Here is a 13,622-nt window from a genome sequence, read left to right on the forward strand (position 1 = left end):
GTTGTTTCCGCATGATTTATGTAATATCATATGTATCATAACCTAACATGATGCTAGTGGAGTGGGGATTGGTGCTGTTTTGATCCAAGGTAAGCGTCCCATAGCTTATTTTTCGGAAAAGTTAGGGGGTGCTCGTTTGAATTATTGCACTTATGATAAAGAGTTCTATGCCATTGTTAGAGCTTTGGATCATTGGAGTCATTATTTGCGTTCTAGCCACTTTGAAGTATATTAATGGGCAACAAAAATTGAGCCCAAGGCATGCTAAATGGGTTGAGTCTTGCAATCCTTTCATTTTTCTTCGAAATACAAAGATGGTAAAAGCAATGTGGTGGCTGATGCATTATCACGAAGGTACACTTTGCTTGCTACACTTGATGTTCGTTTGTTGGGGTTTGAGACCTTAAAATATTATTATCATGATGATGGTGATTTTGGAGTTGCATTCGAGAAATGTGCAGTTGGTGCTTATGGGGAGTACATGTTGCAAGATGGGTTTCTTTTCAAAGGTAATCGCCTTTGTATTCCTAAGCATTCAATTCGTGAGTTACTAGTGCGTGAGGCTCATGGTGGAGGATTGGCTGGTCACTTTGGCATAGCCAAGACCTTGGAAATCTTGAGAGAACATTTCTTTTGGCCTAAAATGTTAGGTGATGTAACGAACATTGTGAAAAAATGTGTGACTTGTCATATGGCCAAGAGTTCTTTCAAACCCAGTTTATACTCACCTTTGCCAGTTCCAGTTCGCCCTTGGGAAGATGTATCCATGGATTTTATAGTGGCTTTTCCTCGTACTCAAAGAGGTAAGGATGCTATTATGGTCGTGGTGGATAGATTTTCAAAAATGGCTCACTTCGTTGCTTGTCACAAAACGGATGATGCTTGTAATGTGGCTGATTTGTATTATAAGGAGATTGTTCGTTTGCATGGAATTCCAAAGACTATTGTTTCTGATCGAGATTCCAAGTTCTTGAGTTACTTTTGGAATACATTGTGGAGAAAGGTGGGAACCAAGTTGTTGTTTAGCACTTCACATCACCCTCAAACTGATGGGCAAACAGAGGTGACAAATCGAACCTTGGGAACGCTATTGAGAGGGTTGGTAAGTAAAACGCAAAAGGATTGGGATGTCAAGCTTGCTCACGCTGAATTTGCTTATAATCGGTCTCCTACTTATGCTACTGGTCATTCTCCATTTGAGGTAGTATATGGGATTAATCCATACTTGCCCTTGGATTTAATTCCATTACCAAAAGATGAGTTGGTTCACAAGGATGCCGATGCTAAGTTAAAGTCTATGATGAAACTGCACCAACAAGTTCGTGAGCGAATTGAAGCTATTAATGCCTCTTATAAACAGAAATCAAATAAGAATCGCAAACCGAGGTTGTTTGAAGAAGGTGATTTGGTTTGGGTTCATTTAAGGAAAGAGCGTTTTCCAAGCAAACGCAAGAACAAGCTTATGCCTAGGGCTGAAGGTCCTTACAAGTTGGTTGCACGTGTGAATGATAATGCTTACAAGATTGAGCTTCCGGGAGACTATGGTGTCCATGCTACTTTCAATGTAGGTGATCTTTCACCTTATCTTGATGATGATGGCCTTGCTGAATTGAGGTCAATTCCTTTTAAAGGGGGAGGGGATGATATGGTTATGGATGAAAGTGATAGTCTTATGCTAGCAATTGGAACCAAAACTGATTTGGGTTCAATGGCTCATTTTGTGTGCATGGTGACTTGGATTGAGTGAGCTCGTTATATGGTCCTTATTATCAAGGTGGTACGTTAATCAAACTGGTCCGTTTAATCACATTGGTCCGCTTGTTTAAACAGATTGTACGCACTTATTATTTTTAATTGCTTTGGTTAGAGTCGGTTTAATAAAGGGATATTTGTTTAAATCCCCAATTTAAATTCAGTCATTACTTAGCTTTGATTATTGCTGTTTGTAAGGAGAGTTTTAAGCCTTTGTAACCTCCAATTTAGTGACTGAATTAGGAGGCTTTAGAGCTTGTAACTGCCAGTTTTAAAGGCTCTTAAATGGCTCTTAATTAGCCGTTTAAAGCTCTTGTAGCTGTTGGTTTTTGGCTATTTATAGTCAGCTTCTTGATTGGAATAAACAACCAACTGGATGATTAAAACACTTGTTTGTTACATTTCGAATTATAGTTTATAATTCAGCCTTTTTCTTTGTTTTGGACGCGTTTCCTATTCAAAGAACTGATTGTGAGTCAATAGGTCTTGTCTTGCATTCACGATCAACGAGTTAAAGGTCTAGCTTGTTAATCAACTATCCTTGTTCATACAACGAGTTTTTAAACTCGTATCAACGACTGCCCCCAGGATCAATAGCCTCTTTCAGCGAACTACAAACCCTGTTCTCCCCCAGGTTCATGGCACACAAGGAAGAAAGGAAAACAAGCATGCATTTGGGACGCATTCAACAAGGAAAAGATGAATCACTAAGAAGCTATGTGAAACGTTTAAATCTAGAAGCCGAGCAGATCCCAGATCTACCCGACGGCGTCTCTTTCGACAATTTTATCAGGGGATTGAAGAAAGGATCATTCAAGTTTGACTTAGTTAAGAAGAGTGTTCGGACTATGGCCGAAGTGTTGGATGAGGCTGAAGCGTTTATCCATGCAACAGAAATATGCAGCGGGTCCAAAGCTGGAAAGACTGGTGAGGCAACAGATTCCTCAGGAAAGAAGGACAAAATAGACCGAAAGGCCCCACGAGTAAATGGTACTTGGGCTCTTTCGAAAGAGCATGATACCAATTCTCCTGGACACAAGAGAGAACGTCCACAAGAAAGAGAATATTTCGAGTACAACACAGATCTCCTCACGATACTGATGGACGTCGGGACCAAGTTCGACCTTGAACGGTCTTTTCCCATGAAGTCTCCTGCTGAGAGTCGAGACCCTAAGCTGTATTGCCAGTTCCACGAGGATATAGGGCATGACTCCAAGAACTGTAGAAGCTTGAAGAGAGCCTTAGACGCCCTAGTCTCCAAAGGACACCTCAAAAACTACTTACAAAGGAGTGCTCACAGCCCGGGGAAGAACCAGTACAAAAAGAACAAGTCACCCGTCTCACCAATAGAGGGAAATCACAGCGAAGGGGGATTTGTAGCCGTCATATCTGGGGGGCCAGCCGCTGGAGGACCCATCATGAGGGGACAGAAAGACTATGCCCGCCGCCTAGGGCAAGTGATGCTGTCAGGAAAGTCACCTGTGGACCCATTCCCTCGGATAGAGATATGTAAGTCGGATGGTGGACGAGTAGCCACTACGCATGATGATCCTCTTGTGGTCGAGATCAAAATCTCCAACATGAGAGTGAAGCGTATCCTGATAGACACTGGGAGCTCGTCCGACATAATGAGCATGGAGTGCCTCAGCCGCCTAGCCCACGATCCCAAACCATATAGAGCATACACTATCCCATCATTGGTTTTGGAGGAAGCATCATACATCCTGTAGGCGTCATCAACTTGCCGGTTCAGATCGGGGATCGAAAAGATGGACGAAAGATGGGAGTGAATTTCATAATCGTCAAGGACTTGACAGCATACAATGTCATCTTGGGACGTCCCACCCTGAACAAAATTAAAGCGGTAGTCGTCACCCATCTCATGCTCCTGAAATTTGTATGTGATGATGGGGCGATAGGGACTATACATGGAGACCAACAGCAGGCGAGAGACTGCTACCTCACAACCCTCAACCCGTCAGCATGGAAGAAAGATTTGGCCGAAGCAAGAGGCAAGAGAAAGCATGAGGAAAAAAGTGGCTAAAAATAGAATGTCATTAAATTAGGATAATTTATGTAATTCGAGCCTACTAAACGGGCTAACAATTGTGCAAGAGCCCACAAAAAGGCATGTAATGCCTGCCTACAAAACGGCCAATTTAGTTTTTCTATTTAGTAAAATGATAAACTCTATGATAATATTTCCTTATCTGATGAACTCATGGCTCAATAAAGCCACTCACAAAAATAAAAAGTGAAATACCCGAAATACCTTCTCCTTTGAAGGCGTCACAAAAAGACTAATCGGTTAACGGCCTGAGAAGTGGCCTAGATTAGCGCCCCAAATTAGGCTGATCACCTAAAACGCTGGGGTAACCGTCCACAAATGGACCAAAGAGTGTGTTCTTAAGAAATCAGTAGTAAGCTGAAATGGAATAAAAAACAAGTGCACAGGAGGCATAAAATATTCATACATGCGCACAAGGCGCAACCAACCCAAATAAATAATGCCAAAAGGCATCAATGTTATTACAAGCGCCCGCGGCGCCATCCAAACCAACTAACAAAAACCGTCTATGAATGAGGAGCTGTGGAGCTTCCGTCCTGGACATCCTGGTTTTCAGGGGAATTCAATTCCTCTTCCTCCGCGTCCTCATCCTCCCCCTCGCTAAAAAGCTCAGGAGGATCCTGTTAGGTTATGATACATATGACATTACATAGATCATGCGGAAACAACCATTAACCCAGGACAACATATTATTTACACATAATCATATAGCATAATTTAGATGCATACTCTTTGTTGCGTGCCCTCCCTAGCTGCGCCCGAACCGAACAAGAACAAGTCTTTTAGGACTCCAAGTGTCGTCCCTCCGTAGATAGTCCACAGCACGTCCGGATCCGCCTTAAGATTGACCAACTAGAATCGCCCTTAAGGTACTAGAAAATTTCGGCACTTTTGAGCAAGATGTGTGTTTGATTTTCTCTCAAAAAACTCACTTTTGAATACTTTGAAACTTGTATATAAATTATGACCCCTAGGCCTTTATTTATAGAGTTATGGAAAAGGAATCGTAATCCTAGTAGGATGCGAATTAATTGGAATTAGAATCCTACATGAATTCTATTTAATTAATTTATCCAATTAGGAATAGACATTTAATCATACACTGACTCTTGCAGATTCAGGAATCACGCATGAGCACAAACTCACACACACACGGCAGCCACAAGGACTGCCTATGCGTGCGAGCTGCAGCCCACGCAGCAAGGCCCACGCATCCGTGGCCTTGGCGCGCGCTGGGCTTGTGACGTGCGTGCTTGCTGGGCGACGGCCTGGCTTCGTGCTGGGCCTTCGTCCGGCAGGCCTCGTCCGATGCTAATTCGTACGATACGCTTCCGATTAAATTTCCATTTCCGGAATCTATTTCCGATACGAACAATATTTAATATTTCCGATTCCGGAATTAATTTCCGTTTCGAACAAATATTTAATATTTCCGTTTCCGGAATTATTTTCCGATTCCGGCAATATTTCCGATTCTGACAATATTTCCGTTTCCGGCAATATTTCCGATTCTGGTAATATTTCCATTTCCAATAATATTTTCCGATACGTACCATGTTTCCGTTTCCGGCAACATCTACGACTTGGATAATATTCATATTTCCGATACGATCCATATTTCCGTTTCCGGCAATATCATCGTTTCCGGAGTATTCATTTCTTGCCTGTGACGATCTTAGCTCCCACTGAAACCAAGATCCGTCGGTTCCGAATATTCATAGATGGAGTATTTAATGCCATTAAATACTTGATCCGTTTACGTACTATTTGTGTGACCCTACGGGTTCAGTCAAGAGTAAGCTGTGGATTAATATCATTAATTCCACTTGAACTGAAGCGGCCTCTAGCTAGGCATTCAGCTCACTTGATCTCACTGAATTATTAACTTGTTAATTAATACTGAACCGCATTTATTAGACTTAACATAGAATGCATACTTGGACCAAGGGCATTATTTCCTTCAGATCCAGGCCAAGGCGTCGAGCTGTCGAGACGACCATCTGGTATGAGATACGACGTTTAAACCCGGAGAAGTCCTTCCCATCCATTGACGGATCCCATGCCCACCGAGCATTCTCCAAAATGACTCTTCCCCAAGCTTGGAAGAGCTAGCGGCTTCCCCCCGCACAGCTTCAATCTCATCCTGGGTAGCCTTGAGTTTCTTCTCCAAGGCGTCCACTTTGGAAGAGAAATTGGTCACTCACTCTGAGACCGAGGAATACTCCTTTCTTAGCGCGGCCAGCCCCTCCTCATGCTCCAGCAACTTCTTCTCATAGTCCTGGGCGTCTTCCTCAGCCTTCCTCAGAGCGTCTGCTTCGGACTTGATTTTCTTTTCCGCATCCGCATTGATCAGCCTAGCCTTCTTCTCAGCATCCTTACCTCTTTGAGTACGAGGCAAAGCCACTATAAAATCCATAGAAACTGAAGGAAATAATGCCCTTGGTCCAAGTATGCATTCAATGTTAAGTCTAATAAATGCGGTTCAGTATTAATTAACAAGTTAATAATTCAGTGAGATCAAGTGAGCTGAATGCCTAGCTAGAGGCCGCTTCAGTTCAAGTGGAATTAATGATATTAATCCACAGCTTACTCTTGACTGAACCCGTAGGGTCACACAAATAGTACGTAAACGGATCAAGTATTTAATGGCATTAAATACTCCATCTATGGATATTCGGAATCGACGGATCTTGGTTTCAGTGGGAGCTGAGATCGTCACAGGCAAGAAATGAATACTCCGAAAACGATGATATTGCCGGAACCGGAAATATGGATCGTATCAGAAATATAAATATTATCCAAATCGTAGATGTTGCCGGAAACGGAAACATGGTACTTATCGGAAAATATTATCGGAAATGGAAATATTGCCGGAATCGGAAATATTGCCGGAAACGGAAATATTGTCAGAATCGGAAATATTATCGGAATCGGAAAATAATTCCGGAAACGGAAATATTAAATATTTGTTCGAAACGGAAATTGATTCCGGAATCGGAAATATTAAATATTGTTCGTATCGGAAATGAATTCCGGAATCGGGAATTTAATCGGAAGCGTATCGTACGAATTAGCATCGGACGAGGCCAGCTAGACGAAGGCCCAGCACGAAGCCAGGCCATCGCCCAGCGAGCCAACACGCACCATCGCATGCCAAGCCTCGACCAGGCCCAGCACAAGGCCAGGCCCAGCCAAGGCCTGGGGCGCGCGCGCGAGAGCACAGCAGCAGTGGGCCGAGCGCTGTGCGCCTAGCGTGGGCCGCAAGGCTTACGCGGGTGTACGGTGCTCGTGCAATGCTTGTGCGGGAATCCTAAAGCAATCGGGATTCGAAATATGATTAAATCCTAAAACTATTAGATAATGATTATTTAATTAGAGTCCTAGTAGGGTTATAATTAAATAAATTAGTATCCTAATAGGATTCCAAATCCTTTTCCATAACTCTATAAATAGGTGCCTAGGGTCACATATTTACATAGAGTTTTCAAGTATTCAAAGTGAGTTTTTGAGAGAAAAATTCAGTCACACATTTGCCCAAAAGTGCCGAAAATAATAGTACCTTAAGGGCGATTCTAGTTGGTCAATCTTAAGGCGGATCCGGACGTGCTGTGGACTATCTACGGAGGGACGACACTTGGAGTCCTAAAGACTTGTTCTTGTTCGGTTCGGGCGCAGCTAGGGAAGGCACGCAACAAAGAGTATGCATCTAAACTATGCTAAATGATTATGTGTAAATAATATGTTTTCCTGGCTTTATGGTTTTTCCGCATGATTTATGAATTGTCATATGTATCATAACCTAACACTGGTATCACGAGCCTCTTATTATTTTCATAATATAAATTGCTTGAACATGGTTAAATATTACAAATTTGCAAGAATTAAAAGGGGTGATTAATTTTCGTAATTGTTAATTAATTGCAAATTGCGTTTATTTAATTATACGTACGCAGTTTTTTCGGCAGTTTCTTCGTTACTCATCTAAATCGAGTGATTTTTGTGTCAATTCCGCATGTAAAAGGCATTCTAAAATTTTGACAAAAAAAGTTTTTTTCTGCCGAACCCAGAATTCTCAAATTCGAAGCCTAACTATGACTTTTCGGAGGTTTTAGTTTTTCGAATGCAAAATTTCGTAAATTTAAGATGTTAAATTAAATATTTGCGATTCTTGTTGATAAATCTTGAATTTTTGATTGACCTACTGTATATTTTTAACAAGTTTGAATGCCTAGCCTTGTTAATTATGCAATCTAATTTGTAATTATGATTAATTTGTTGAAAATTAGAATAATTTAGAATTAATTTGATTTTCATAATTAATTATAATGTAATTAGATACCTATGATTAAAAACCACCATAAAAATTGTAAATTTATGATAAATTTTAAATTTTTTTGACCTAGGCTTGAATCCATGTTAATCGGAAATCAATTGAATAATAAATTTTCGATTTTTCGCCCTAAAATTATGAAATTAATATTATTTATTAATTTGTCATTAATTTTAAATATATTTTTTTTTTAATTTTATGCGATTCGCTCATATAACTTGCACGCACAAAGCAATGGACGCTACGTGTTACCCTTAAGGGGTGTTGTATAATGCGGGCATGTGACGACGAGCAAGGGAGCTCGTCGCCCATGCGGCACGAATGCAATGAGCAAGGCCATGGTGCACGAGCACAAGGCAGCAGCCCTGCCTTGTGTCGTGGGCTGTGAGCAATGGACGAATGGGCGAGGGCGAAAGCAAGGCACAGCAGTCGCGTGTGGGCAGCAAGCGAGCTGCGCCACAACGCGCACTGCCTCACGCAAGCGTGCGGAGCCTCGCGCGCAGCGAGCGCAAGCTCGCGTGCCACGAGTGCTACGCCCAGCGTCGATGCCTCGCGCAGCGAGCAATGGCTCGCAGGATCGAGCGCTGGCAAGCGCGCGCAGCAAGCGCTGGCGAGCGCGTGCAGCGAGCAATGGCCCGCACAAAGCGAGCGCTGGCAAGCGCGAGCAGCGAGCGCTGGCTCGCATAAAGCGAGCGCTGGCGAGCGCGCGCAGTGAACGCTGGCGAGCGAGCGCAGCGAGCGATGGCTCGCGTGCATCGAGCGCTGGCGCGCGCAGCGAGCACCAACTCGCGTGATGCCTTGCGATGGTGAGCAGCAGCGATGCGACGCAGCGCATGGGCTGCGCGCACATGGCCAGCGATGGCTGTGTGCGTGTGGCCCATGGGCGTGCGTTGCGTGGGGTTGTTGCGTTGCGATTAGATCGTTTTGAAATTTTAATTTGAAATTTTCAGTTTACGTAATTTTAATTAATTTTAAAATTAATAATTTAAATTATTTTCTTGGATTTTAATTTTGAATATTTTAATTATAATAAATTTTATTTATTCTAATTATTTTACTAAAATTAAAATCATGAATTAATTTAAATACGACTGAAATTAAATTAAACTTTTGGATTCAATTATAAATTTATATGAGCTTTAAATTTTAATTAAATTTGTATGTTTCCGGTTAGACTAGAAATACATTTTTATGTTTAAAATTAGTAAAGCATATGAATTTATTGGTTTAAGTGGGAGCCCCTTTTAGTCATAAACTCTTGATTAGGTCTACAAATCCTTAAGGTTAAAACAACTTGATTAGAATTAATAAGGACTGAATAATTGGTAGATTATTGGTGCCCTTGATTAATTGCTGCAAATGTTTACGTGATGCATAATGTGTTTTACTAACCAGCTATGTGGGCCATTCATGATAATGAATGGGTGAATGGTATATATTGTATATGTACTGTTTTGCAGGGTATGAAGTGACTAGTATGGCCCAAATAGGATAGAAAATATGGTATGCGTACCATTAATTTGAATGTAATTGGTCTAAAGTACCAAAGTTGTTTTTCAATTCAAATATGGTCTGCGTACCATCAAATAGTTGTAATTAGTTTTAATTATAGCTTATCCTATTTGAAGAAAATGGTGCCTCCCACGGAGATTTTCAAGACGGACTTTGAAGTTAAAGCTTCAAGATGAAGTCGGGCCATACTAGATCACATTTATCTTATGCATGTTTTAAGTTATTTATTGCTTTTAAATATGTCTTAAAATGCATGAGATCAAAAGCTTGATTATGTTGCATGATTAAGGATTTTAGTTCACTTAAAATCTAACCAACATAGTAAGAGCCTTAAGTTCCAAACTTAACAATTGAGTTAAAAGGTGCCATGCCAAAATACACACTTGCTTGGATATCCTTTACATCAATCTAGTAATAGTTTTCGCTCAGCGAGGTGTTACTTATTGGTCCTAAAGGGGCAAGGTACACAAATAATTGTGAGTACACGTTAGTTTTGGTGAAACTCAACGATATAAGTAAGGAGTCCTTTTATGTCGTGGCAAAATCGATAGGTTTACCTAATAAATTCTTAGACGTACCTATCAACCAAGAATAGTTTCTAGACTATTAGCAAAAGGCTTTTGCTTACCTAAGATGTTTTAGGACTAAGTCGACAAACGGTGCTTAGTTCTTCAATGATTTTAGGATCTTGGAATCATTTTATTCACACCTGCCGGAACAATAAATTCGAATAAAATGCTAATAACTTGTTGAAATTGCATGATTGCTTTAATTTTCAAGTTATTACTCATGATAAATGTTTAGACTTTGCATGCTTCAATGTATGTTTTAATTATTGTTTATAATTAAATATCTTGCACTGCAGTAAATCCTTTTAGAAAGGTAACAGTAAATTTCCTCGATTGGTAGTGAATCCAAGAACGATTCACGGAAATGAAAGAAAATGAGCAATTTAAAATGTACGTTTCTTTTAGCGACTTTTATGGTTGTTTTCGAATATCAAAATCGAATGGCAAACCAATTGGTGCTTGTGAATTCAAAATACAATGTAGTTTTGAGATCATAAAGCATTGAGTTTAAACGCTCAGCTTTACCAATGGTTAACAACCTAAAAATCTTTTTTTCCATTTAATTCTCGAATGAGTCTAGTCCCTAGACATTCAAATAGATCGATGCTTAGAGAACTTTAGAAGCTTCTGGTAAGATCATCTAGTTGAAACAAAATGTTCAACATAAATTAAAATGGTAAAGAACCTTGTTGGTGACATTGGACATGTCTAACAAAGTATAAAAGTCAACACTAGAGAATTCAATTCTTAAGAATATAAGAAAGGGTACAAGAAATAGGAAAACAAAGGAACAAATGAAAGGAATTTACGATTCCGGTTCTACCTATAAGTTTATGTTTAAAGAAAAGTGACCTAGCAATCAAACTTCCTTGGTATCATATACCGCTTGAGGTTCTTACTTCGGTAATAACTCAAACAATGGAAGCTAGGCTACACTAATGACCTACAAGTGGGAAATGAAGCATGGCAATGCTACATTAGTTGTAGGGTCATCCAGTTTGTTTTAAGACCTTTCAAAGGCTGGAACTTAATGGCTATTTTGTTCCATAATCAGCATACCTAAATTTCTGCTTCAAACACAGAAAGACTCACATTCAAGAAAAACAAAAACAATGCATGTTTGTTTGTTTGTTTATTTGAATGAAATGGTCATTTACAGGTTGAGTCAATATGCTTGATTAAAACAAACAACTCTTTAACAATAAAAACTTTACTAGGTTCAAATCAACCCCTTGATTTGAGTTCCACTAATCTTTGGCATTGTTGCTTAGACCATATCAACAAGTTAACATTCAAAATCTCTGTTTTGATGGAATTTTGAAAGTTGATTGATTTCTAAATCAATTTAAGACAACTAGTCTTACTTGTTGAAAGTAACAAAAGATATGAACTATTGTTAGAACGCCTAGACAATAGAGTTCAAAGCTAAAGAAAGATTTTATGACTTTATTATTTCACATGGATTTGAGTGAATATAGGTTTATTTACTCAAATGTGATATAAGTTGAATCTGTTTGGCTAGTTCAAAGATTCAGAAGTATAAAATCCACTTGGCAAGAAATCATAAAGATCTAGATTAGATCATGTTGATGATTACTTGAGACCAAATATGATCATCAATGATTGTGTGTTATAATTTCACAATCTAGGTCCATAAGATATGGCATATCTACGTTGGAATAATCGAAGTCAATTAGTACTTGATTCGATCAATGATGAATCATAAAGACTTTTCCTATAATTTCTAAAACAAAATGCTCAACTACCACCAAACTAAACCAAATTCGTCAAAGCTATTGAAAAGTAATTTCAGAATAACTTTTCATAATATATCTAAAGAGTTCCTAAACTCAGTGGGAGCTTAGTGTTTTTTATTCAACAAACTAAGGCCCAAGTATAAATATATGTTTCATTGTGATTTATTCAATGAGACACAAGGGTATTGTTTCTACCACGAATTTTTGAGAACATAATGTTTGTTTGCTCGAAATAATGTCCTTTTGGAGATTCGTTTCCAAAATGACAAGTGGGAGAAAGTAGACCTCGAAAGTTTTCGAGGCGAACAACAAACATAAACGGACATTCCGGAGGCTTTTCGAAGTGCTTCAGAAAACCCGAACGTATTCTTTAAGGACTTTAGAAGTGGCTTTTAAAGAATAGACATCTCTTAGAAGACTTTACAAGTGCTTCAAGGAGAACAGAATATTCAAAGGACTTTCAAGTGGCTATTGATATTCTATTGTTTGATGTTCTATACCCAAGTAGGCATAGAGTTCAAGTCACTGAAACTATGAGATTCTTCTATTAGATAGTGAAGAAACATGGAGTTCAGGTCACTGAAACTATGCAATTCTTCTATTAGATAGTAAAGAAACCTACAACTTGCAGTCAAACTATTAGAAGTGACTTGTAAGAAAGCTATGACGAAACCCAGATTCCCTAAAATGGTTAGAGGCCATATATAGACTCAAATGTTTTAAATGGTTAGAGGCCATAAAACATACTCAATGTTTTGATGACAAAATTGAAATTTTGTTGATTTGCAAGAATAGTTTCACACCTATTGGTTGCAAGTTTGTTTTAAGGATAAAAACCATCAAACATGGAATTGTGTTCACACACAAAGCTAGATTAGTTGCTAAAGGTTACAAGCAAATTCACGGTGTGGATTGTGTTGAAACCTCATGCAAAATCGTAATGCTTAAGTCTATAATTCAAGCAATGATTGCATATTGGTACATATGGCAATTGGATGACAAAACGTATTCCTCAATCAAATGATGGAAGAAAACTATGTACATGGCATGTCATAGGATTTGTGGATCCAAATAATGCTTGAAATGAAATCTAAGTACAGATTTAAGCAAGCAATTGGGAATTGGAATTGTATTTTAGTGAAGCTAATAAGTATTTTAGTTTCATAAAATATACATGATTCTTATAGATATATAAGAAGTTTAGTGGGAGTACGTAAAACTTATTTGGTCCTATGTGTATCACACATATCTCTCTATTGTGAAATAACATTCAAATGCTAATGACTTAGGTTTGAAATTATTCATCAATGATGGACCAAGGCGAAACTCAGTACATACTGGGTACTAAGATCTATTTACAAAGATCTTATAAAATTGTTTTGGATTAAGTAATGACATTTACTAAATCAAACACGAAAGACTCCATTGGAGATATTCGATCCATATGAATAAATCTAAGTAAAGAATGTTTGAACTATGTATAAGCATTTACTAAGTTAAAACATCAAAGAGTCTAAATGAGATTCTTAACCTATATTATATGTCAAAGAATTTAGCTGAATTTAGTATCTACTGAAACTAGATAAGCTAAAGTTACATGAATAGAATTCAATTGGGAATTATTCTGCAAAAGA

The 13,622-nt window shown here is 39.0% G+C and overlaps 1 protein-coding gene across 1 annotated transcript; it reads left to right on the forward strand.

Annotated features, from left to right (window-relative positions):
• Positions 1-2,390: 2,390 nt before the first annotated feature.
• LOC110781332 (uncharacterized) lies at positions 2,391-3,482 on the forward strand. Its single transcript, XM_021985538.2, has one exon. The coding sequence runs from the start codon at positions 2,391-2,393 to the stop codon at positions 3,480-3,482; it is 1,092 nt and encodes a 363-aa protein (XP_021841230.2).
• The last annotated feature ends 10,140 nt before the right edge of the window (positions 3,483-13,622 follow it).

Source organism: Spinacia oleracea, unplaced genomic scaffold (assembly GCF_020520425.1).
Source record: "Spinacia oleracea cultivar Varoflay unplaced genomic scaffold, BTI_SOV_V1 SOVchr0_020, whole genome shotgun sequence".
Lineage (NCBI taxonomy): Eukaryota > Viridiplantae > Streptophyta > Magnoliopsida > Caryophyllales > Amaranthaceae > Spinacia > Spinacia oleracea.

What these genes read in the sequence shown, in the direction of transcription:
- LOC110781332 (XM_021985538.2), top strand. Translation starts at nt 2,391, where the DNA reads ATGGCACACAAGGAAGAAAGGAAAACAAGCATGCATTTGGGACGCATT.